This window comes from Alosa pseudoharengus, unplaced genomic scaffold, assembly GCF_046254945.1.
Source record: "Alosa pseudoharengus isolate Yale_2024_CS ecotype anadromous, Long Island Sound unplaced genomic scaffold, YU_APseudo_1.1 YU_APseudo_1.1_scf_3, whole genome shotgun sequence".
Classification (NCBI taxonomy): domain Eukaryota; kingdom Metazoa; phylum Chordata; class Actinopteri; order Clupeiformes; family Clupeidae; genus Alosa; species Alosa pseudoharengus.
The window spans coordinates 19,502,063-19,528,750 of NW_027468718.1; the positions used below are offsets into that span (position 1 = coordinate 19,502,063).

Genomic DNA, 26,688 nt, shown 5'->3' on the forward strand with positions numbered 1-26,688 from the left:
GTACGAATTTAGTCCTCAGATGGTGCGAAGACATGAGAGCCAACAAAATGAAAATACAGCCTAAATATTCTCTTTTCCAGACTATGTATGTTCGGATAAAAATCCCCAGGCATCGACACATTGGAATGTAGTAGGCAATAGATAGGAGGTAGGCTACAGCCTGTCATCTGAGTAAAATATTATATCGCAAAAGTACACATTATAAGCAGACTGGAATGCAATATGGGAATTAAAAACAACGGAAAAAGACACTCTTACATTTTACTGACGTGCTTGATTAAGATATAGCCTATCAATCATAATGAAACTGACTAATGAACGGCAGGCTAACACTCTCATGACATGTACCAGACAACAACTGAGAAAACATATTTTTAATGAGTGCAAAATATTGCGCTTATTAGGCTACAATTTATACTAAGAATGCATCTAATTAACCTACCTTTTCAAAGTAATCCTTGAAATCTCGGAGCTGCACTGATACCAGCATTTCCAGATCCTCCCTGTAGCCCACTGCCTGAGCTTAATAACGGCATGTCACGATTTAATCAAAGTGTTGATTAAAATCCACAATCACGTCCCTAGACCACAAACCCCAGCTGCCAGACACTGTGCGGATCAACACGTGACCTAGAGTGACGTCAGCAAAGGGACTTAATCGATTTGCTGTGCCTGCCTTTTTCATTTCAAGTCAGCGGAGTTTTTCATACGGTGTATGACGGGTAGGCTACAAAGGTACGAAGATGTTGTTTTAAGTCTATAGGCCTAGCCTACTATGATCGAATATTCTGACCACAGGAAGCACCACTCCAACATCTCGAAGCCCCCCAAAACGCACACATACACACACACACTTTTACTTAAATGGTTATTCCTAACTCATTAAAAAAAAAAAAATCAAAATCGGAGAATGAGTGAACGTAGCAAAAACTGACAGGATTGGACCTCGACACCATCATAGGCTATCTCATGGGCCAGCGATGTTATAACCTATTAACCTTATATCCAACCATACTACCAACCATTTTTCTACCTAAATTGCCCACAAGAGGTGGGGGAGCCCATGGGCTACTACAGGTGAGGGCTGAAATTCAGGGGGTGCAGGAACCGAGTTCCTCCAAGCTCCACCACAAATTGTACCACCTGTTGTACATGTAATAACGAGATTAATGGAGGCAGGCTCTGTTTTCTCCTTCATATTAAAACGTTGTACGGTACATAGTCGTTGACTTTTGTCACTAGCAGTCAACACAAAGCAATATTATGGGATAACCAAACCAAAGCACCACTGCTTTCCATGGTCCTGATTCCATAGCCTAGTATAATGTACATGCCAATCCAAAAGAGGGCAGTAACGTTCCCATTTGTTGGAATGTGCTCCGCTTGAAATAGCCACGAAGAAGTGCAATGGCGATAGCAATTTCACTGTTATAGTTATGAAAATGCCATCTGCAGTCATGATGTCTGAAAATTTTGACAAACTTCTGGAGCAATGCGAAACACAAGAGTTAGAGGTATGTGACTACCATAAGGCAGTTGAGCAGTGCTACCACAGCTTTCCGCGAGACAGCTTCGATTTGCCACAATTCATTGTAACGTTAACGTTAGCTAACGTTAGCTATAGCTAGCTAATGAAAGTTAATAACAAAAATTACCACAGTAGCCTACAGAGAGTTTATCTGGCTGATGTTAAATGCTTGAGAAACATTAATTTAATCTGGATTCTTGTACCCCGTCGTCATTACCACATTGGCTGAGAAACCACATTAGGCTGACTTTTTTACGTCAGTGGATATCTGCCTTGCTAGATTAATTTGTCACTGCATGATGGCAAGTCAGTGGCTTCATAAACAGTTCAGTTTAAGCTGTCAAGAATGGCATAATCAGGAATCTTGGAGAGTTGTCAGTTGCGGCTACCTAACGTGAGGTTTCTGTCGCATCTAACTTTAGCTTGCTTTTAAAAACTGAGAGGGTTCAAGAATGTCAATAAAGCGATTTGCTAATACCTCAAGCTAATTATGTTAGCCTGTCTAGTTTTCTGTTGCCACATTGTGATTGTCACCAGCAAAACTCCCAAGCCAGGGAATTGTTCCATTGTGTGCCAGAGCGTGCCAGCGCGCGAATTTTCGAGTTACCTGCTAGGGTATAGTAGTAGTGTTGGTTAACAAAATGCGTTGCATTCAAACTTGTGACAGCTGTTGATGATGATGTCTGTTCTCACCAGGCACCTGGTGGAATTGCCACCCCACAAGTCTATTCACAACTACTAGCTCTTTATCTGCTGCACAACGACATGTAAGCCTCACTATTTTTCCCATCCAGTATAAACTATTGTTTTCATCTCTAGTACTTTGTGCTTATGGATGTTGTTTTACTCCCAGGAACAATGGTAGATATCTTTGGAAGAGGATCCCTCAAGCTATCAAAACAGTAAGTACAATTTTGGAAGCATTTATCTTGTCAGCATTGTTGTAATTAATGCAACGTGTAACGTGTTTAAACGTGTTTAAAATTCGGTCGACTCAAAGACGCGACGCATGCTGTAAAAATGACGCAATTCTCGTCACACGCTCACCAGTGCCGCGTGCGCGGGACGCAGACGCGGGAGCGTACCATACGCTTAAGTATGCCTAGGATTATTTGAATTAGCTGCTATAGATTGATCTGTATACTTCTTAAGGCTTTAGTACTTGAATGCATATGTCCATGCGTGTATCAATACCTGTGAATAAATATTCTCTTTTTTAAAAATGTAAAAGTTCAGACTTAGAGTATAGACTGATCATGGAATAAAGAATACATATTTATTTATATTTTATCTAAGCAATTTATTCTTACATTTAACATTTTAGAATCAAAATGAGGAATCAGTAGGAACCTAAGCCATATTGTGGGAGTGCCTGGTAAGATCATAGGCACTCAGACACAACCGATGGCTGTTTACGAGAGACAGGTCCTCCGTAGGGCTACGTCCATACTAGATTTTACAAAGCACCCCATCCATTAAAGGTGCTCTACGTCAGTGGTTTTCAAAGTGGGGGCCGCCAGGGGGGCCTCAGCAAGTTGGAAGGAAAAATAAAAGCAACAAATAAATACATTTGAAAAATGTAAAATATACCTATTACTATGAGGGTTGTTATACAATGCCATTATAATAATTTGTCACATATCTGAACATTATTACAATTTTTACACACTGTATGCTCCATCGCGAAGTGCTTGTGGCTAAAATAATTATTAGGTTTAGCATAATGTATTTTTACATTTGCCATAGTATTGCCGATGGATTTAATAACACATCAAGGGGGTCTTTGGCCAGAACCTAGTGGTATTTGGGGGGCCTTATCGTGGAAAAGTTTGGGAACCCCCTGCTCTAAGCGATACTGGGTAACGTCACTTCTGTTGACTTTCAAACAAAACAGAGCTCGCTTGCTACTTCTTCCCCCTCCCTCCCGTGCTGCTCCCGTGAAATTGAAACTCTCCTAAGCGCGCATCTCGTCTGCGATTTGCTGGAACAGTTTGTTATGTTTTTATGGGCTAGGTTTGCCCAGGTTGTTTTTATTGCCGTTTTTGGAGCCTGGGCTGTCCACAGAGATCGAGGTTTTTTTTACAGTGTATTCAGGACACAGACAGCTTGCGGTTGGTTAAGTGATGTTTGCAGTAAGTGACATAAAATGTTTTAGCCTAAAAAACGTGTGGCATCCCGTTTTGCAATAGGACCAAAAAGTACTTTGTTCCCAGTGCAATAAATATGCTGAATTTGCACACACAGTATGTGGCTGACCTCTCAGTAGATACCTTGTCTGGTGTGTGGTAATCTCATCTTGTACTGTCTGTTGTCCTGTCCTGTTGTCCCCTGTTGCTTGTCAGTCTTCTGTACTGTACTGTTGTATTTTATATATATTTTTGTCTGTCTTTTGTGTAACCTACCTGTCTGCAAGATAAGTTTCCCTTTGGGATAATAAAGTTACTGAACGGAACTGGAATCAATAAGTGGAATTGGAATTGACATGATTGAATTTAGCCACATGGTGGTGCTCAAGGACAGGACTAGGCTATTGGTTACAGACAAAATGATTTGTAATTCAAACAGAGGTTGTAGTTAAAATTTGTATTAATGTGGATGGATTAGTATGTAAACATATAGTTATTTCTGGAGTTGCTGAGACACATTGTCTGAAGTTAGTTTAGTTTTATGGTTTATTTTAATCAAACATTTATGGTTGAGTGTAGATGTTTGGTGTTCTGATGGCAAATGTATCAAATATGTTTGCTGACCATAAGATATTAATGTTGGAGAGCTTTGCACATTTAAAATGGTAGACATTATATTTGATGATATAAGTTGCTGATAATAAAAAAAACTTTTAATGGAAAATACACTTAGGATGACATGAAGGTGATTCTGTCTTATAAAGAGGTACTGTAGTTAGGGGGCACTTGGCCTGTTCCTGCCAAGGGCCTCAGGTTTAATCACTTCCCAGCTGGACTTTACATTGGTACTCCGCTGTGATTGGATTTACAGGCGAACCCCGAGCTGGCCGCAGTTTGGACGGTGGGACAGCACATCTGGCAGAGAGACTTCCCGGGGATCTACACGGCCATCGCCGCATTCCAGTGGTCTGAGAGCATCGGGCCCATTATGGAGGCACTGCAAGGTACACGGGGGGTTTCCTGCCTGCCTGTTTTGGGGCTCTGTTGGGAGTCACTGTGGTCAGTTCCTTCTGGTGTTTGGTGGTTGAACGAGGAGGAGTGGTGATTTCTTTCACACCACTGCCTTTTCCTTTGGTTGCAGGCAGCACCTGCCCCAGCCCCATTTTGTTAGTGCTGGTTCTGCCGATTGTACTTGCAAAGCTTTTTAAGATTCTTGGCAGAGTCCCCTAAGCCTGGACATAGGCCTAGCTACACTGTAGTGCATACCTCTGTGTTTGTCAGTTTTTCCCCCGGTTGTAAAGCAAAGCTAAATAATTTAACATGCTTGGGAGTTGGACTGTCACTTAGTTGATAGCTGTATTCATGATTGCAAACGCATGTAATTGTAAGTCTCTGTTTGGCCTATGGTATTTCTGGAAACAGATAGAGCTCTGATTCTCTGTGTACGACTAGAAATAAATGTAACAAAAAAAAATGAGTTGAACTACATACAGGTAGGACTAACAAAGCCAGGTTTGCCTGAAGAGTTGTAAACATTACAATACATGTACATAGGTCTGAGAACTGTAGCTAAGATTGTGTGGGCTTTCTAAAGCCATTCTTGGACACAAATGGAAATGAGAAGTTTAGGTTTGAAGTTTATTTGCAGTCGGTTATTGAAGGTCCAACTTCTCCTCATTGCTTACATTGAGATGAGTAATATGACAGAGAGAGAGATGGAGTTAGAGTTATTGCAGATGTGAGGTTGATATGGTGCCGACCAAACAAGTACAGTACTCTTGTTGCCATTGTTTCTCAGAAATGTACTGTCTTCGTGAACTGATCATTTTGCTCATGTGCTGTTGAAATGAAGTTGTGTTAGTGCAGTTGACAGACACGATGAATTCACCCTCACGCCAGTGAAGTGATGCTATAGATGTGTTATAGTCTCGCCTTTCGGGTCATTTAGCACACCTGCATAGCAGCTGTTTTCTCCTCAAAGAAGCCCAAATTGTGATTACAGTCAGATGGGCAGAATGACTCACTGTGGTGATTTGTGTGTAAATTTTGTCTTGGGTGTTCTGTCTCAGTTAAAATATTTGTTTTTTCACGAGTCAGCAGTCAAATGATTAAAAGAGCTGATATAGTAGGAACAACACACTCACATTATACGAACTAGGACAGTAGTAGCTCTTTTCATAAGCACATAGTTATTTTCAAAATCAGAAGGAAATTGTGTACCTCCAAAGGGAACTGGATTTAGCACAATGTAAAACATATTGACTTGAGAAATATCATACCCATCCCATAGTAAATTGATGACATTTAGTTAGCAGAGAATTAGACCTCTAAATAAACTAGGTGAGTGGAAAGCCACATGTCGTACTGTTTTTCCATTCTAAAAACAGGTGAAGGGGTAAACAAGCTAAATCATGTTTTTTTCCGGAGGCAGTGACTAGTTGTGTACTCCCCCCAGGGCACACGGTTGTGTACTCCCCCCAGGGCACACGGTTGTTCTTTGTGAGCTGTCCTGCAACACATCACATGTGCTGTGTTTATCAGTCGTCCGATACCCCTCCCGTGTCCCCCACACCCAACCCCTCCCTCCCCCGGCCGGGTGACTGCCACTGCTGCAGATAGGGACCAGAGCAGGGGGGCTGGCCACTGCTGCAGATAGGGACCAGAGCAGGGGGGGCTGGCCACTGCAAAGGCGTGACACGACTCATGCCCAGCGGGGCATTTATAAAGTGTCAGGTGGGGGTAGGAGGGGGTTGGGGGGCACGTTCTCCGAAAACAGACTTAAAAACAAGCAGGGAGGAATGTGTGACTGGATTGGACGGCTGGCTCAAGTGTCAGTGGCTGACAGTTGGGTGGTATAAAAAGTCAGGGCCACCATGCCCTCAGTAGAACAAATGCACTTCATGAGACTGGACAAGCTGCTATAGAGCTAGTGGAGTAAAAACGTAAGTTCCTGTTCTTCTTTGTTTACTTTTGTAAACTTACATAAAGCTCATTTGTGTGAAGGAGCTTGATTTTTTTTTTAAGAAGTGTCCAAACCGTTTGCAAACATATATCCGAACATTGTTCGCCCCTTTAGCACGACTTTGACAAGGTCAGATCCTTGTTGACATGGATATCCAACGAGCCGGCTCACTGATGGGGTCCCCTAACTCGATGGAGAGCCTGGAGAAGCAGCTGAGCTGCCCAATCTGCCTGGACATGTTCACCAAGCCCGTGGTGATCCTGCCCTGCCAGCACAACCTGTGCCGGAGCTGCGCTAGCGACCTTTACGACTCGCGCAACCCCTACCGCTTTTCGGGCGGCGTCTTCCGCTGCCCCACGTGCCGCTTCGAGGTGGTGCTGGACCGCCACGGCGTGCACGGGCTCCAGCGCAACCTGCTGGTGGAGAACATCATCGACATCTACAAGCAGCAGCAGGAGGGCAGCGGCGAGAGTAGTGCCCCCGAGGCGCCGGTCAAGCCCAAGGGCGGCAAGGAGCCCATGTGCCAGGAGCACGAGGACGAGAAGATCAACATCTACTGCATCACCTGCCAGGTGCCCACCTGCTCCATGTGCAAGGTGTTCGGCGCGCACAAGGACTGTGAGGTGTCGCCGCTGGCCAGCGTCTACCAGGCGCAGAAGGCCGAGCTGAGCAACGCCATTGACGCGCTGGTGGCCGGCAACGGGCGGCTGCAGGCGCTGCTGAACCAGATGGATGAGGCGTGCACCGCCGTGCAGGAGAACGCCCAGCGCGCCAAGCAGAACCTGGGCGAGCGCTTCGACGGCCTATACGCCGTGTTGGAGGACCGCAAGGCCACGCTGCTCGACCGAGTTGGCAAGGAGCAGGACGAGAAGGTGGCGGTATTGCGCGGGCTCGCTTCGCGCTACGGCGACCGCCTGCAGGCGGGCTCGGAGCTGACCGACACAGCGGTGCGCGCGCTGGAGCAGAGTGGTGCCGCCGAGTTCCTGCAGGCCTCCAAGGGCCTCATTACGCAGACCAAGGATGCGGCCAAGGGCTCGCTGGCCGAGGAGCGGCCCGAGCCGGGTTTCGAGCGGATGGACCACTTCACGATCAACACGGAGCAGGTGGAGGCACTGCTGGCCAAGATGGATTTTGGGGTGGACGATGATGAGTTTGAGGATGCCGAAGGGGAGGAAGAGGAGTGAATGCACTCGAGGACTTTGACGTTGGTTTTAGGAGTTTAGGTTTGTCTAAATGAATTCTGAACGGAACAACTTGACTTGCAAAGGTGCCTTGGACAGTATTTTTATACAAAATGTATGGTAGCCGAAATGTACTGTATTTTTTAAGAAAGATTTTTGTATTGTTCTCTCGTCACTTTCACTCCATAAGTCTCATTAGTGAGTCAGAAATCCTCTAAAAATATTGGAGTCTGTGATTTTTTTTTTTCTTCTGCCACAGCAGTAGCTGTGATTTGAATGTAGAATGTCTTGTAAAGTGCTCAGGCACGTGAATCCATTTGCCTGAATGTCACTAATTTCTAACTGGCCATTAAAACATTGACAAAACAAAAATAAATGTTTCAAATTGCTGATTCCCAACAAGATCAACCGATGTTTGACTTTTCAGGACACAGACACACAGAGAGTACTCCTCCAGAACAGCTCCTTACTTTCTAACTGACTTCTAAACTATGACCCAGTCCTGACTTGAATGCCGTCCATGGCTGGTGAGAAGTGACTGCTATTTTTAAATGTCAAGAGGCTGAGAGGCTAGTGCTGAGAATAGATAGCCATGAAGGCCTGCTGGGCTCCTATTGCCACCCCCTCCCCCTTTACTTGTGCCTGGCTCAGCAACTTATGGTCCTTTATAGGAGGCCAAAAGGAAGGTGTTGTATTAGTATACCATGTCAGTAAACGTGATCCCCACTGAAATAGACTCGAAATTGCGTTACCAAGTAGTTTTCTAGGTCATGGTTTTATTTTATTGTGTATTAAAAACACTTAAGACAAAAACAAACAAAAAACAAACTTAAATGTGCCCACAGATAAGTTACATTCTCAGGAAGGCGCACCCAGTACGTACAACACTTATGATGGGTCTTTTCCTTTTCCATTGCTCATGCTCAGTTTGGTTATAACTGGAATAGGACGTCAGAGTAGACACTAGAAGTGACGAGACAAAAGAACGTCCTAATGTAAAACAAAGCCAGAGGACCGGTTGGGACAGCATGTAGGGGGGTGAAGTCAAACGGCTTTTTCTGTCGCTGCAGCTGTCCATAACCTTCATGCTTGTTATAGCCCCCCCTCCCACACACACACACACACACACACCGTTGCCTTACCGGTGTTGCAACCAAAGTGGTGTTTGTAAACACTGGATGTTGCCATGCTGTAAAACTTAAACGGTTCAAAACATCTTGTGACCGTCATTAGAAGACAAACTACTGGTGGGAACGACACATACGTAACAGCACAATGTCTCAGTAGAGAGGGAATTATTATGTGTGTTAAGTGATCTTTACATACAGGCCAAGGCACACATACCCCACATATGTTGTAATGGAAATGTTGCATTACGTGACCAGTTTGGCAGCAATGACTGGCCAGGTCCTGACCTTAACAACTGATAAGTTTTAAGATATTCTATGAAATCTTCTGTTTAAGACAAATACACGACCAAGCCTCCAAATAACACAACATGTGAATTTGGTGCAACCCCCCATTCCACCCCTTAGCCCGTCATCCATGTCTGTGAATATTGCAGAAACAATTGTCACTATTTGAATATCAGGGCAATGATGTTTAAAACTGGACCATAGCGATTTAGATTGGATCAGCTCAGCTCAACTAGTCAGTATTCATTGACTTCCACAAACTTGTTGCTCTTCCAATACTCACTGACTGCACCTTATTTTTGGACAGCCACTATGTGTTCATGACCACAAACCCCGTTGATACATTTTGGTGCAAGAATTTCACATCCAAATGCAAATAAAATAGGTAGTGTAGGCTTATGAACTCAACAGTCTTTTTAAGTTATTTATTTAGTTATTTTACTTTGACCTACAGGTTTCCTTGTGGAAACTGGAAGCTCCTTCTGGAAGGTCCTCCATCCAGCCATACGATTTGTCTGTCAACAGATAATCAACTAGCTGATGTTGCTTCACAGTGTGATCCTCCAGATGTGTGTGAAGCCAGCTAAATCCGTGTTCTGTCACGCTGCCAATGAACTTTTTAAGTGGAATACAGCATAAATTGTAGCCAGTGTTTTTTCAGTGACCACATAAAATGTTTCAGATTTGCTGGAAGTATATTCGTTTCAGCTAATTCATTTAAGGGAAACATTAAATTATTCCTTTGCTTAACTTGATCTCTCCCCCTCTCCCCCTCCCTCTGTCTCGTTCATTTTGTCATGAACTTTTTCTTTTGACTCCTGGTTCTGGTCCGGTCCCCCCATAGGCAGTTGTTTCTGGTGAAGGAATGTATTTGGCGCCACCTGGTGGCACTGTTGTTGTTTGTCTGACAATTGGTCTCAGGCTTATCACCATCGGCTGGACATTATGGAATTGCCAGCGGTTGTAGTCAGTCTAATTCATTATTCATCACAGCTGTGTTTTCTCTGTCTGCAGTATCAGTATTTGGTAAAAGTAAACTTCCCAAAACAGCAAATGAACAATCATTCATCAGCTAATTAATTTTAATCCGTTTTTTGCCTTTTTGCTTACAAATGTAATCACTCCTGTTGAAGTTTAATATACTTGCCATCCTGATGATTTTGTGTGTGTTTGTTCCAGAGTCCACCCGCAGGAGAGCCTATGGGCTAGTAGCTCAGGCCTACACCTCCATCATGGCCGAAGACTTTGCTGCGTTTGTGGGGTATTCTGTGGAGGACGCTGTGAAAGGTGAATGTTGGTGTGCACTGTGCTGTTGCTCAGCAGTCTAGTGCTCTTCTTAGTGCTCTTATTCTCTGAAATCAAATGACTTTTCTTGATACTTTTCTATATTTTGATTTTCTATACTATACTTTGATACTTTTCTAAATGTACTTTACATTTTTGATTCATACGTTGTGTTGAATGTGTAATAACAGTAGTTAACAGCATTTCAGTACTGTTTCTTACTATTTCTATTTTATTTGGTAACGTTACATTTGCAGTCAACAATTGCCTGCTGTACGACATCATTCCATGTTTTTCACATTTGTAATGCCTCCTTCTTGCCAGGCTCTCTGACCTTTCTTTCTGTGCTGTTCATTTTGCTGTGTCTTCAGTTCTTTTTCCCTCCGTTTACCTTTTCAGTGTGCCCTTCCCCGCCCACAGTCATGCCTTTCCTAAGTCTCATTGGCAGGCAAAGAATTTTTCTGTTACTAGGCTACAGCCAGAGAGCGTTTGATGTGAAATGTGGGAGCGGGTGCAACCGCGCAGCTATTAAACCTCTGCTGAACTTTTTTCCCTCTCCTCTCCCCATCCCTCTCCAACTCTGACTCCCACTCTCTCCCTTCCCCTTCTCTCCCCTCCTCTCTGTACTCCCCCCCCCCTTTTATGCGTAGGAGTGGTCAGCCAAGGCTGGCAGGCAGACCCCAACACGCGGATGGTGATGCCGCAGAAGCCAGGTAGGGGACACTGTTTCTCTTCTTTTCTTCTATTCTCACCCCCCCCCCGTCACCCTCGCCACACTTGTGCGTTTGCCGTGGAGAGCTTGTATCCTGCAGCCTGTCCCTGGGCCTCCCGCCCCCACTCCGTTTCGTAACACTCACATGGAAGGAATTGTGTCCACCGCCGGGAATTATGGGCCACATTTTCCCTGTTCTCTCCCCCGCGGACACCCCCCCCGTCTTGCCCCGTCATACTTTGCAGCTCTGCTTTCTCTCACACACACACACACTTGTGCGCTGCCGCCCCACTTCTAAACATTTCCCATGTAAACATATGTCACATTTGTCTTTAGGTAATACATGCTATTTAAAAGCATGCACTTAAAGAAGGTAGCCAGAGACACAACAACACTGAAACTGATCCGTGCTCACATCACATCACATCAGTGGTGCACAGTCTTGCAACGCACTGTGAAAGTAGAGGATCTATCTAGTGCAACCTCAGCAGACTCAGTAGCTCGGTCCTCAAAGACTTTTGTCTGCAAGGCTTGTCCACCAAAGCCTCCCCTGAGGATTTCCCCCCTAGCTGTGTCCAACCATACAGCTCTGGCCCAGAAATCCCAGGCCTCTCAGAGCTTCACTCAGTTGCACTCTTTACACAGAGTTGCACTCTCAGTGTTGTGTTGCACTCTCAGAGTTGAACTCTCAGTGTTGCCTGGCTGAGACCCTTCCTGCCTGTGTGCAGAGAATAGAGGGCATGGAGGGTAGAAGGTGTTGCATTGTAAAGCCCCTGCTATTTACATCATTGTTACGTCACCAGTTTCCCACAATCAGGTTTGCTTTTGTCCGTTTTGGCACTTTCTTGGCTTTGATCAGTCTGTGGCTCCATCATATTCACATGCACTCTCTTTCTCTCTCTCTCTCTCTCTCTCTCTCTCTCTCTCTCTCTCTCCCCCTCTCCCCTACAGATCCGCCCCCTGTCTCTCTGGTTCCAAACGAACAGCAGCTGGCCAGACTCACTGACTACGTGGCTTTCCTTGAGAACTGATAAACGGCTTCCCCTCCTCCTCCTGCTCCTCTCCTCCTCTCCCTACGCCTTGGCCACCTCACAGATGACACTGCGAGAGTCATCTCCTCTCTCCCCAATCTGGCCCAGAAGGACATCTTGGACTTTGCCATCCACTTTAATGTCCGCACGCCGTGGTTTCGATGTACAGCCTGGTCTGCAGTACCCACCCCCCCCCCCCTCCAAATATTCACCCCAGCTTGGTCTAACCTAAAACCTGTTTTTCTTTTCTTTTTTTTTTTCTTTCATTTTTATCTTTTGTTTGTTGTCTTCATGATGTGGAAGGTCAAGGCGGCGCAGAAGGATGTTGTAAACTGTTGTGATGTTTAATGTTATCGTAACAGCATTGATGAAGAGTGTCGTTTCCCATAAAATGCATCTGAACATCAAACTGCTCTGTGTTTTGGCAGTTGTTAGGCACCATTGTTTGTGTGGTCTACAGCTGTGTTGAATCTCTCTGAACAGTTTCTGATTAAAGCCTGTGAGATACAGATCGCTGGTTTGGCTTTTAATTTTAATAAGGATGGTTTAAAGGGATGTTTGAATAATAGATGATGGACTACAATGGCGGAGATTATGAATGGATTGTTCTCTTTGTTTAGCTCCAGATGTGCAAAAGGGTCATTGTGTGAATTGCAAAAGTGTCATACTTGGCACTCAGCAATGACGTACCAGGGGTCTGGGTGAAACAGGAACTTGTGGGCACACTGCTTCATTGTTCTTCACTCAACAACTCCATGGCTTATTGCAAATTTCAACTTTCCTGTCTTTCTAATTTTAGAATATCAGTGTTTTCTGTGTGGTCTTTCTCTCTCTCTCTCTAAACTATTGTTGTTTTTGCTGCCTCTTAGCAGGATTTGCTCATGTTTTTCTTGAACCACTATGCGGCTTCCACATGTAGGCTCTCAAAGAACCAGTGAATTTCAAGGTAATCTGCCTTTAACCCAGTGTGTATGTGTGTATGTTTGGAACGGAATTAAGTGCATGTTTCGAACAAAATGAATCTTCTGTATTTCCATAGCAAAGCCTGCCCCCCTCCAAATCTTGGTGAGAGTAGTTGATAGTTCTGTAAGTTTTCAAGGTCAAAGACATGTCTTTAGAGTTTAGAGGTTGTATCAGACATAGATAGACAGAATATGAATCGATGCTTGTCCAAACACAGCAAAGTGATTTCATTTGCTGACATTAACATTAGAAAGCTGTTCTGTCTGGCTAGCTCATCCAAGGGCTGTATGAGGTACAATGTTATCTGTATGCCATCTGCCAGATCCAGACCATGACTGAATCATGTGAAATTCATCCCAGTCATCAAAAGAGGAGCAAACTTTGAGCTCCCTTTGATCCTCGGGGACAGTGAAAAGGACAAAATAGGAAACTCGGACAACACAAACAAAGCAAAAACAACAAGGAGAAAAAAAAATGCATCTTTCCTCTTGAGTGTTGGTCCCCACAACATCTGGGCCCCGGCTTTAAACATGCAGACCAAATGCCTCCTCTGTCTGCAATGAAAAGAATGGGTCATAGGAAATGAATCTAGCGTGGTTAAACAGGAGAAACCGAGCCTCCGGCACAGAGGGCTGTGTGTATACTGCCCTGTTTACAGTACCAGGCCTGCGGGCCTCCCTCCCTCATAAGGGGGACTCCGGATTGTTTTCTTTGGATAATTGTGTCTTTTGAGCTTACCTCAGCAGTCACTTCAGTTTACAGAGACCAAAAAGTGTGGGTTTGACCAAGAGGGCTTGTGGAAAGTCTTAGTTTGTCCGATGGCGATTTTGTTAACGGTCACGTGTGCTGTTGGCATGCTAGACCCCGGGTTCTCTGCTGGTGTTCGTACTCTTGAGAGGCCTGAATGAACCTAGGGCATCACGTAGCATCACGTAGCAACATTTAATCTCGCCAGATGTATGCTGGTTTATGAGAAGCAGTTTGATCTGTTATCTCTGACCCAACCCTATCCCTGAGGAGCTTTAGGAGTCAACAATTGGGTTAACACACAGTGATTAGGTACAATGGTTTAGTCCAGGCCAGCCCATTCTCTCACTCATAAGTAATTCTTCTCTTTGTGATGAACGTCAGCTCCCTGTCAAAACTGGATGCTGCCCGCCCACACCAAACATCAGTGCCCTGCAGAATGAACTTGAAACAGATGGAGGGCGGTGAAGCACAGCCGCAGCGATGGGTGGAAGTAGCCAGGGCTGAGGACTTTACAACTGTGTTGCTGGCAGAGGTATTTTTATTTGCTCAAGATCCTAGGCCATGGAGAAGGTGTGTGGTTACTTCAGAAACATTCAGTGAAAAACCCTTTTGTGGGGCCAGACAGGGAGGCCCAATATGACCTTGACTACAAAACTGTATCACTTAGTATCAATCATTACTCAACTCAGTGGGCTAGTTAAAAACGCTTCGTAATACTTAAACACATTGATGCTCATTTATCTGCAGACTAAGCATAGTATAGATCAAAGTGATTTCAAACCTGTAGCCATTCCATCTGTTTCAAAATTTGGTTTTGTATTGCAACACAGGTGGATCACCAGCTTTAAACATACGTTTGGGAAGTGTTTTCTTTTTCCACAAGTTTATTTTTTTCTGTGCATCTAGTCTACATTTGGAGGTTTACTTTACTCCCAATGACTCATGAAAATATATATTTCTAAAGCCAGTTAAAGCTAGCTTGGAAATGAGTCTTAATTATTGTCACAGGCCTCATCTCGTGATACTGCAAACGGGTTGGGGAGGCGGGGGGGGGGGGTGCTTGGGGCAGCAAGTCAATTTCAAAGAGGTACACACAACACTCATCCACAAATGGCAGCGAATATTCCATATAAATATTTGTCACTGTGCCTTCCCTCAACATTCCAGTGGAGAGACTCTTCATTTTGCACAGGCTGAGCATCCCAGAGTCTGGGGAAATCAGGAATGTTTATGAAATATACGCTGGACAGCCTCAGGAACTGCGGCCACTTGGTGCTTGTCATGTGGATAGCACATGCCTGAGGGCTATATCATGCCTGTCTCTTTCTAAGGGTTATCAACTACAGATGTACCCTCTGCTGTCAAGAATGTAAACATGTAAAGTATAGAGTGAAAGGATAAGAAATGGATTGTGCATGTTAGGGACTTTTCTAAGGATCTAATCAAGTTGTAAATGTGTAAATGTAAATCAGGTTTATAGGCCAAGTATACTTGCGTATACAAAGAATTTGGTCTCTGCATTTATCCGATTTATGAATTAGTGATGCACACAGAGCACACAATGAGCACACAGTGAGGTGAAGCACACACTAACCCGGAGCAGTAAGCTGCCTTGCTACAATGGTGCTCGGGGAGCAGTGAGGGGTTAGGTGCCTTACTCAAGTGCGCTTCAGCCGTGGATGTGGGCATGGGAGAGCAGTGCTTAACCACTTCCCCCACCCACATTTTTCCTACTGGTCGGGGATCGAACAGGCAACCCTTCAGTTACAAGCCCGAAGCCCTAACCAGTAGGCCACGCCCACGGCTTAAGGTTCTTGGAGCCCAGGAGGTGTCATTGTGAGGTTTTTTCTTTTGTGTATCGAGAGAACTTGGGCTCAATCTTTTTACTAAATCATGCGCTCATCTTTACTAAATCGTGTGTGTTTGTTGTATAAAATGGTGTGCGTGTTTCACTAAATTGTGCTCTTGTCTTAATTAAATATGTACTTGTTTTAATTATTGTCTTCCCACATTTTATTCACAGTAACTAGGAGAGGCAGGCAGACAGACCGTTCGATCAATAAATCAGAACTCAAACATTGTTAAAACACAATTGAGTGTGATTGATCAAGTGATTTTTAGACACTAAGAGACAGACTGCAGAAGCCATTCTCTTTTCAAAGTTGCACTTTATGCGGTTCCCTATGCACTCATTATGACAGCCAGCTGTCATAATGTCACAAGTGCACATCAATGCGAAGGTGGTTTATTATTCATATTAATTACTAAATCCATAGATAAGAGGGTCAATAATGGCAAAATTAAATAACTATTTACATAAACAGTGCCACTGTATTCAACATGCAATAAACAGCTCCTCAAGATCTACTGTACTGTGGAGATCTTTGCCCCCCCCCCCCCCCGCCCTTTTGTCATCCATGTAATGGCGTTCATCCGAGAGCTGCTATTCAATTTATTGTTGACTCAGAATTAGTAATAATTATAATATTGTCAAAATTACATACCGAATATCTTGATGTCAAATTCATCAACAATGGACATCAACTTGATTTGCAAATTTGATTTAACTAAAATTTTCTCTTGATGCAAAAAAAAAAAAAAAAACTCACAATGACACTACTACATTACCCGTGTACAGTTCTGTATTTGCCCTTTACTCCCCATTTCTAAAACTTATCGAAGAATTATTTTCAGAGTATATGACCACCAACCACATGCCTGCATGCCTCTTTCGCGAGCAATAGAAGGGGCATGCAGAGACATTGAGGTGGGCTCAGTTCAAGGGTGGATATGGCACACAAGGTGATATTGTCCACATTGCCTAGCCCGAGAGGACATCAATTGCGATGTCAATGAGGACTTGTGGCCAGATTTGAACAAAAGGCAGGATCCATAAACCCCCACCCCACCCTCACTACACACACACACACACACACACACACAAATATTTTTCTCCAGTAATTGTTTTTCTTTTTACTTTTGTATTGTTGCATTTTTTTTGTACATGTTTTATTTGTTTACAGTATTGCATTTATAAGTGTGATTCTATGTATCTTTATTTCTGTAAGAATGTTTGTTTTTTGTAAAAACTTTTGTTGCAAAAATGTCAGTTGATTACTGCAGCAATTTACTTTCATATCACAGAAGACTGAGTCTGAGAAAATGACAATACAAACAGAAATACAAAGACTGCAGTGTTTATATAAAACCCATCAGTGTGTTGCTGTTGATTTGAAAGAGTAATTTTGTTGCAATAATTACATTTTTAGAAAGGATTGTTGAGTTTTGATTGCAGTGTTTCATTTTGGCATAGATGTGAGTTATTTATCTCCAAGTGCTGTCTTATTTGGCTGTGTGTAGAGTTTTGACATAATGAGCCAAATTCTGCAAAAAGTGTGTAAGCAATTAGGCAAAAACTGTAATGTATACAGTGAGGAAGGGGTAAATTATTACTATTTCTATTACTTGACTAGCTAGTCTTGATGCTATTTGCATTTAGTGTATACTTAATGTGGAAAATGGTTGCTGAACTGAATACTTGCTTGGCTGAATTAGTGTACAACATATCAGTCCCCAAGTGGGTTATCCAACCCAAGACTGTAAATACCGATGACTCGTCCACCTTAAGGTAAACACTAGACAAGAGACTATTTGAAACAGAGTGTTAACCCTGTGGGCATAGTGAAAATACTCTGTGCACCTTTGACAGTTTTTTTGTCATCATTGCACCTTCATGTGGCGACTGAAACAGGGTCCCTGGGGCATGTCTGACATCACATAGTTAGGCCAGCTGTTCGAACTCACTGAGGTCACAGATACAGCAACGCTTGGCCATCTGTTGACCATGTGTGTCTCCTGAAGATTTTAGCCACAAGAGGCCCCCTCCATACTCAGGCCCCTTTAGTCTTTGCTTACATGTGTTAGGGGTTAAAATACATCTCGCCATGTTTGACACTAACCTTAACTAGCGACCATGTCTGATGCAGAGCAGTCACTGTTTGTTGGAGCCATTCTGTTTGGTATGTAGTCCAGTGAAACGAATGTGGAATGTTAAAGGATATAGTGAAGTATATTGCTTTCTGCCGGAGGAGGAGAAAGTTACAATGGAAACCTCACAATTTCCTCTCAACATTGTTTCCTCATCCCGAGCTTTTAGACACTGAGTGTCATTTCTTGCTTTCTCGAACTCAGTATTGATGTCTTCATCAACTGTAGGCCTCCTTGTTAGTGTCCAAGGAACGACAATCCATTACTCATTTCCTATTTAAAACTTTGACATCTCCTCCACTGCTATTTCTCATAAAGAGCCATTTGTGAGCACTGCCAAAATGTTAAGCAGTGTGAATTTTGGGAAACAATTATGCATGCATGTGTGTGTGTACCATTTGTCTGTCTGAGGAGAGTGCAAAACTGGGGAAAGTCAGTCAGTTTAAACAAAGCGGTACTCATCCACATCCCTGTGCTCCTCCACTTTGGGGAACTAAATGTTTCCATGCAAGCTGATGACTCAGTGGCTCAGACAGAGGCTGTGAACTGCGGAGTTGAGGGGGAGAGGAGGTGGCCCTCCCCCAGCTTTAAGTATAAATCAGAGAAGATTTTATTGGAGCCTCCAAAAGGAGCTGCTTGCCTAGGCCGTGTGATTGATGCTGTGGGCTCGAGACGATCTTTGAAGTCGTAATTAACCAGTACAGATGTTGGAGGACGATGATGCTTTGATTCAAACAATATGGTGCGACCGACACAGAAAATTCCTCCCCAATGAGAACCCTTGGTGAAGGCAGTGGTCCGATGAGCACACAACTCCAATTAGAGGGAGAGGAAAATACCATCTCCCCTTATAATGTTTGGCTGTCTTGTTAGTGACTTGCATGGTTTTGTTTAAGATAGTGAAGTTACTAGATGTGTGTTCAAGTAATGGAAACTTGCTTCTGCCTCTTTACTTTACCACTAACACTCACAAATACTGACACTTTTAAAAGAATGTTGATACGGTTCCTTAGTGACAACATTTATACACAATTTGTACAAGTTTGAAGCTCTTTGTGTTACATTCTGGTACCAGTACGGGAACATGAAGATATCAGATGGATCCTCATTTATCTCCTAGGGTTAACTAGCATGACCTTTGACCTCTCTGAGGTCATGAGCAGAAGTTGCAGGTCTTTCTGAAGCAGAGGCTCTTCTTGTGGGAATGCGGTACCAGTGCAACGGCATGAAGATAACAGACAGATCCTCATTTCTCTCCCAGGCTTAACTGGCATGACCTTTGACCTCGCTGAGGTCATGAGCAGGAGGCTGCAGAACTTTCCGAAGCAGAGATGGTAAAAAAGGTCTAGAGTGGCATCAATTCATGGGAAGATTTTTTATTTAAAACCACACATAGCTTTTCTTTGAGTCACACAGTAGTTCAGCTTTGGTTAACTTAAATCACTACAGTACCTTGGAAATGGTTAATCTCTTATTCTTAATGACATTAGCACATGAGACTGATTTTTATTTATTTTTTGCTCAGTGTTCATGTGTTCATGTGTGCAAACAACTGCCTTTTGGTTATCGTCAGGCTATAGTTGGCTTCAGAAAGTAGAGCAGAGAGTAGAGATTCACCAGCCCTTGGAACAGCCCTTTAGTCTCTTACATTTCCGTCTCAGGGGACACAGTAGGTCTGGTGATGCTGCACATCTGCTGTGTGTGTTATGAAGACGGAGGGCCGTGTTGAGGAAGGACTTAAACACCAATCCCTCACAGGGGGAAATGTGTAAAACAATGTGGGGGTTTGTATACTCTATAGGTTTCTACTGTTGCATATGTGAGCGTTTACTATTCAGAAAGAAAACAGTCTGATACACACTCTCTTCGGGGAGGCTAACTGCAGTCATTGTAGTTGGATAATACCTATTGCCACAGGATCTGTAAATAATTGAATGTGTTAACAATCTCTGATCATGGTGAAGTTGCTTCTCACACCAATGTGACCAAATGTGTTAAATGCACCATAAATGGTGGGAAAATGGTGAAAAAGAAGAAGCAAAACTTTCCACTGCCTAATTAATTCTCTTTTAAAACACCTCACCCGTTTTTTCCACAACTAATTGAAAAATATGGCTGTGATTAATTTTAAGAGGGAAAGGTAAATAGTTACTCACACGCTCCAGTATCACTTAACCCTGGAGGTCACCCCTGGCAAAAGTAAACTGTAATCAAAATCTGAGTCAACACAACGGATCCGATCCAATTAAGCTGTAGTGCACACACACGCCTCTCTCTGAAGCACACACAGCAGGCTTCTGAGGGAGGTAAAGTCACAACCGTATCCCAGGCATATGAGGGTGGACGTCAATTAACACAATGACAGTAAAGCACAGTGATTGTAATAACGTGATAATATCATATGAATCATATGAAATCATTTGAAATACCATACTGCCATCGATAGGTCTGTATTATAATAATTTCACATCTAAAGAAAGTAACACAACAAAACATAAGTGCTTTCAAACATGCTGGTGTCATTTTTCTGAGTTTCCCAATATTTCTTATTAGCATCTCTCTCCATCTTAGACACTCACCCTCTTTGAATTTTGACCTGGCTTTGACATTCCCACATAAATCACGTTATTTGACCCTGTGTTGATAACAAGAACTCAAAGACACCCATGTAACATAAAACAGCCAACTCCATGACCACGGCCAAGATGGGGACAGAAAACCTACTTCAAACAAATATCTAGTTCAGCAGGGAGGTCACAGTAAATAAATTAGATTAGTTTACAGTATCAACTTGTCATATTGTGCAATCGAATTGAGTTTTGAACAAACTGATTTTTTTTGTCATATTACTGCTACTATATCACACCTGGATTTAATTGTAGAGCGTAGAGTGAATCAGGGTCTGGCTCGCTGTCTACATCCCTGATCGGGCATCTTTAGCATTACTTGCACTCTAAGAGAAGGAAAGCAAACTGCTCTGTTGCAATTTTAATGAGTTGGCAACTTGGCTGTGTTGGTATGGGGATATTTACCTGATGTAACCTCACATAACCTCACAGGGATTTCTACAGTTATTCTTGCAGCTCCTTTTATTCAATTTTTTTCTCTTATTCCTTACAGTCGGAATTGTAGTCACCAGAAAATCCTTATTTATGCAATCATATCACCAGTAAAACCAAATGGGCCTTTAGTAATGCATTCACAGCCAAGAGAGGGCCTCCTTTTTTTGGCACAGGCTGTTGTTTTCCCTTTTTCTGCATCAACAGTAGGGAACGCTTTTGAAAATTAGAATCAACATAGAGCTAAGTGAAGAGAAGCAAACACAAGTTTTGGCACTCTCTATAGTTATTACTGACCTCAATGACTGTTAAATTAAGTTTTTCCTCAGTGTTGAAAATGCATGACCAAATGCTGGCTACATTAGGAATCTGTTTGGGACCTCCTCTACAACTGTTGCCTTCTTGTATAAACAACTCACACATCAGCCTCGTGTCTTAACTCTGACACGTTGTCTTGCTGCCACAACCTACTGGATCACTGGAGTCGAAAATATACAGCTAGCAACACTCGTCCAAGCAGACTGGATTTTTACTGATGTCCTCCTCGATCTCATTCATCCTCCCTTAAATACATTCTGTCCATACTCCTAATTCATTCTATCCACTCAGACATTTCTTCCAGTTTCTCACTGCTCTCTTTTCACTTTCCCTCCCCTTTCCTCTCGTTTCTCTGGTTAATAAACTCCAGGCCGAGTGGGCAGACGATGTCTTTGTTGGACATTCCTCGTGGAGTGAGTCATAGCTCTCACACAGCTGCAGCGACTCCTTGTAGGATTTTCATTTTCCATTATTTTTTTCTTTTTTGTTGTTGTTTTTAAAGACCACTGCAAAACTAACTAAAAATACACAACGACTTCCCATCTTGTCTTTTTTTTTTATAGAGAGAGACTGCAAGATGAAACTCAACACAAAACAATAAAGATACTGGAGCCTTGTTTTGGTTTTGTATAAAGTCTAATTTATTTCTTTATTCCCCTTTTCCCCAAGAAAATGCACAGTGACATGGAAACTAGCACCAAAAACAGAAGGGGCATTTCATACATTTCATAATTTGAGACCTGACTTTTATGTTCGAGCCACTGGCTCGAGAGGTGCTTTTTTTTTGGGTTATACAAAAACAACTCTGTTTGTCAACAAGAGGTGATACTATAGCTTTGATATACAAAAACAACAACAGATAACAGATACAACTGTGGTGATGAAAGTGACTATTTTGCTGGCTATGACAACACTGTCCTTAAGGGGATCATTTGTGTTTGACATCTCACTCACAACAGACACTGATGTGATGCAAGATGGCTTGCAGAGTGAATACAGAGCTGTGACATCTTAAGAACTGTGCAAAATTTCCTGTTACTCTTAGACCAAGACATTCATATAAGGTGAATATCTTTTTTTTTATTCTTCAAAATGAACGACCGTACAAATGAAACAATCATTTTTAAAAAAACAAAAAAAGCTTTGTTGTTCTTGTCCTGGAACATTACAAGATGGCATTGAAAAACAATAACAACTAAAACACCATAATAAAACTCAGGAAAAAAAAATACTTCAAGATTTCTTTGGATTTTATCCTTTGGCAGAATCCAGTGCAGGCACCTTCACGTTGGCACAGCGTCTTGGTGTCATGTCTTTCTCCACCTGCTGTCGGTTGAGGTTAAGAGCTGAGTGGTCCCCTAAGTTCTTACTGCTGTGACTGCTACTCTTGGACTAGCTGGTGCTGTGAAGGAGAAGCAAAAACTCTAAGGTTCTCCAACTGATGAAGATACATGGGTCTCATTCAATTCAATCAATCAATCAATTCACAAGAATGCAGGAGGGTTTTTAGTTTGTACAGTGCTGTACATCATGCTGTTATAATTGACATCAGAGTTGTTGACAAGAGTTGTTCAACTTCATAGATACTAGCAATTCAGCAATACTGAAATAAGCAAAGGTATAATATACTTGTAGCTCCAGTTTCATTACCTAGCGCATGACACTTAAGATCTATTCCAAGATGTACAGGCGGAAACAGCAGCCTTTTTAGTCTGCAACAGCTTTGTTAAATTACTTACAGCAGCAGAGAGCAGTTTTGGTTGAAAACTAGCATGCTACGAAAAGGCATGTGAAATCCTTACAAGTACCAACAACGGCAAAGCTACAGTAGCACTGACAAAAAGGCTTGCCCGCATGCAAACTCATGTGTCTTGGCAATGTCGTTGGCAAAGTGTTAAAGTTCCCTGTAGAGTAGGAGCATGTGTAGAGTAGGAGCATGTGTACTGTACCTGCTTTCCCACACGTCCTCTCACACTCCTCTTTGGTCTCGAAGCGGTTGGCGTTACCAGCGCAGCCTCCATACCAGAAGCGGCTACAGCTTTTGCTGAGGGAGTCGTAGTACCACTTCAGCACAAACTTCACACAGGTGCCCTCCTCTTTGGGCAGCTTGCAGATGTCCACTAGGGTGGTGGTGGGAAAATACGAAGAAAACAATCAGAACACCACTATATATTAGACCACACACGCACTCGCACACACACACACACACACAGGCCAGCATGCAACATTTAATTTGACTGAATTTTACCCATACTCAAGTTTTGCATGCAGATTGGAATGCATTTCTAAATGACGCGCATCAGCATAAATCCACTGTTAGCATCATAAAACTGATCTATGTTTAACCACATGAAGAACGCATATGCCCTTTGTCTCCCTCAATCACTGCCAATTTTTAAAAGAATAGCCCCTTTCATCAATCTATTATAAACATATATGCAAGCTTCTGCCAGAGGGTAATGGGTGCCAGAGGTTTCTCATTCTGTCCAGAACTTAATGGTTTTCAAGGGACCATAAAAGAGGTCTTTGTTCACAAATCAAATACAGTTAAAAAATCGAATGTAACCTTAACGCTATGTTTTCCATGGAACGCAATCTTTTCATTTTGAGTTTCTCGTGCATAACAGACAGCTTGGTATTTGGAGCTTATGTCAAATTACAGTGGCATCGCCATGCCCATAGAGGCTGCTTTCATGCAACTCAAACAGTCTGACACATTATATTAGCATGAGGAAACTTGGCTAATAACTTTGAATATATATCTACTTATCCCCCCCCCCCCTTTGTGACCTCTCTTAATCCTGTAGCAAGAAAATGAATTACCAGCAGACCTGAAGGCTGTAACCTATGACTTCAAACATATAAGTAGACAATAAGGATTTACCAGGAACAGGGCCTGTCTTCGAGTTTGATGAGACTGTGTCTTTCTCAGGCTCTACAAGATCAAACAGAAAGAGGCACCTTGTTGAAATTCTGTCACCACCAATGCTGTCAGTCAGTCCACTGACTGCTCTTGTAGATACTACTTACACTTCAATCTCACATGGCAAAATATGCAAACTCTGAATCTTTACTTTCTGCTTCATTTTAGAATTAGAATTCAGAAATTCCTTTTCTGAACTACCCCCGTGCAGAGTAGTTACTATCTAACATGTTTCTAGTGCAAAGGGCAAAACAGTTTGAACATGATTTACTGTGTCCTCATCTCAATAAGCTCGCTTACAGATGACTGCTAAATCCAATCACTTGATGTCAACCTCAGCAAGCACATTTGCACACTGCATGACTTTTCCCATTTCTTCTGTCAAACCCGACCGCACAGCCCTCGCTCTCCGCGGCCCCCTGGGGTCAAACTCAAATACACACTGGCCTGCATGAGAGACTGCCACAACAGCGTGCGGTGTAACGGTTTAAACAGTGTGTGGTGTTTGGTGTGTGGCTTGTTCAGTTCATGATTCTCACTAGTGTGTCTCTCGCTCTGCTCTGTCGAGCGGCGGGGGCATGTGATGTTGCTTGTTCCAGCTGCTTCCAGTCACTCGGCACTGACATCTCTAACATCTCCTAACATCTCCACTGGGAGGTGGGGGGCGTTTCTGTGCAAAGTATGCAGTGCTGCTCCTTCAAAAGCCACTCAGCATTTAGGTTTTATTATCAAGTTGTTCTATCCTTGGGAATGGAGTGGGTCGAGTGTTTCATCTTAGGACCTTTTCTTCCTTTGCTTGACATTTAAGTTAAAAAAATGTTTGATATCTGACTACTAACTCCCACTGTTTCTGTAGAAATGAATTGGGTCTGGGAATGGGAATGGGTTTTATATTTCTCAATAACTCAACTGCGTAAACAGTTCTCCAGGACAGCAGCTTTATACTCAGAGGGCACATATAAGGGCCTGGTATTCAGAGGAATCATGGGCTGAAATACAACAGTGTCTACACTCATCTGCAGTTTCTCTGATCAGCAAAACATAACCAAATGAGGTTTCTGAAATCAAACTGATGCAAGCCAAAGAAAACACTGTCTAACAGTGCAATCACCAAAAATACCTGCATGGCTATCACTTCAGCAATGACCAAGGAAAGCTTGGAAACCAACCCCTTGAATTGAGTCACAGTGCAAAACCTCAATTAGTCTATGTAGCTTGCTACTGAGTAAGCCTCTGTAAAAATGTTAATGTACAGTATGTGTGTGTGTGTGCAAGAGAAAGAGAGAAAGAGAGGGAGAGAGAGAAAGAGAGAGAGAGGGAGAGAGGGACAATATGTGTGTGTGTGTGTGTGTGTGTGTGTGTGTGTGTGTGTGTGTGTGTGTGTGTGTGTGAGTACACACCAATAATACCTGCATGGTTATCACGTAAGTAATGGGCAAGCAATGTTTGGAGATAAGCCACCAATAATCAAACTTTTCACCAGGGCAGGAAAAGTAGGCTCAAGAATATATTTTTCTTCTTCAGTAGCAACATATACAGTTTCCAGCTCTGAAAAGGTGACTGTGCTCCCTGAAATCTTCAGCCATATTAAATCTCACCAACTTCAACATGTAGGTGAACCCGCTGTAATAATTTTTAAAAGTCATACAACTTACCAATTTCTGGCTTACTTAAAGGGGCTGTTGAAACAACGACCCCTGCGGTAATCTTTGGCTCTACCCCTTCTGCCAAAAAAAAATGGACACAGAGCCATCAGACATTAGCCAGCTAGAAACAAGCAATTACAATCAAATTGAAGTATTAGCTAAGAATGCATGGCCATTTAATTCTTATTAGTATGGTGAGTGACATGAGCGTGCATGTGCAGATACAGCTGTGCTTCCTCATAGACAACTCACTGGTGGTGAAGATGCCCTTGTGTATTGCTAAGACCTCTCCCTTGGCGGAGCGAGCGGTGACGGCCACATGGTAGGACTGCGTGGGCTCCAGGTGCTGGAGGGCGATGTGGGCCAGGGTGATGTTTTTGCGCAGCACGGGCGCGTGGTCGTGCATCCGCACCATGTTGACCTCGTAGTGGGCGTGGCCAGGCTGGCTGGAGGCAGCCCAGCGGAGACTCAGGCTGTGGGAGGTGACGTCTGCCACGTGCAGCTCGCCGAGATGGAGGTCTGGGAGACAGAGCAGACATGAAACACACACGTACACACACACACACACACACACACACACACACACACACACACACACACACACACACAAAATATGCACACACATGCACAGATGCACATGTATGTGCACACACCCACATACATACATACACACTCAAACACACACAAACAAAGAAAACATGCGCTCACACACTCACACACACAGGCATAACTAGCTGTAAAACCATGGGTGAAAACTCCATTCTGTAACACAACTAACAGAGTGCAGGATAACAACCAGCTTT

The 26,688-nt window shown here is 43.2% G+C and overlaps 3 protein-coding genes across 5 annotated transcripts in view; 2 read left to right on the top strand and 1 right to left on the bottom strand.

The window, feature by feature from the left end:
• The first annotated feature begins 1,369 nt into the window (after window positions 1-1,369).
• cops8 (COP9 signalosome subunit 8) lies at window positions 1,370-12,748 on the top strand. 2 transcript variants are annotated; one of them, XM_076262566.1, is made up of 7 exons: window positions 1,370-1,514; window positions 2,225-2,295; window positions 2,382-2,430; window positions 4,517-4,658; window positions 10,392-10,499; window positions 11,147-11,209; window positions 12,160-12,748. In XM_076262566.1, the coding sequence occupies exons 1-7, from the start codon at window positions 1,437-1,439 to the stop codon at window positions 12,237-12,239; spliced, it is 591 nt and encodes a 196-aa protein (XP_076118681.1). In that variant the 5' UTR covers window positions 1,370-1,436; the 3' UTR covers window positions 12,240-12,748. The 2 variants fall into 2 exon arrangements, with proteins under 2 accessions (XP_076118681.1, XP_076118682.1); XM_076262567.1 differs by having other exon boundaries at window positions 4,526-4,658.
• On the top strand, window positions 6,450-8,394 carry trim63b (tripartite motif containing 63b). Its single transcript, XM_076263477.1, has 2 exons — window positions 6,450-6,596; window positions 6,731-8,394. The coding sequence occupies exon 2, from the start codon at window positions 6,763-6,765 to the stop codon at window positions 7,798-7,800; it is 1,038 nt and encodes a 345-aa protein (XP_076119592.1). The 5' UTR covers window positions 6,450-6,596; window positions 6,731-6,762; the 3' UTR covers window positions 7,801-8,394.
• Window positions 12,749-21,930: 9,182 nt separating the features above from the next.
• The window catches only part of LOC143100370 (collagen alpha-3(VI) chain-like), a 120,460-nt gene continuing 115,702 nt past the window's right edge, over window positions 21,931-26,688 (bottom strand). For both annotated transcript variants that reach the window (XM_076263479.1, XM_076263478.1), the window contains 5 exons: window positions 26,138-26,404; window positions 25,895-25,963; window positions 24,201-24,251; window positions 23,266-23,436; window positions 21,931-22,718 (listed from right to left, as the gene is read on the bottom strand). In XM_076263479.1, coding sequence (XP_076119594.1) covers window positions 22,675-22,718; window positions 23,266-23,436; window positions 24,201-24,251; window positions 25,895-25,963; window positions 26,138-26,404 — 602 coding nt within the window. In that variant the 3' untranslated portion in view covers window positions 21,931-22,674. The remainder of the gene's footprint in view (window positions 22,719-23,265; window positions 23,437-24,200; window positions 24,252-25,894; window positions 25,964-26,137; window positions 26,405-26,688) is intronic.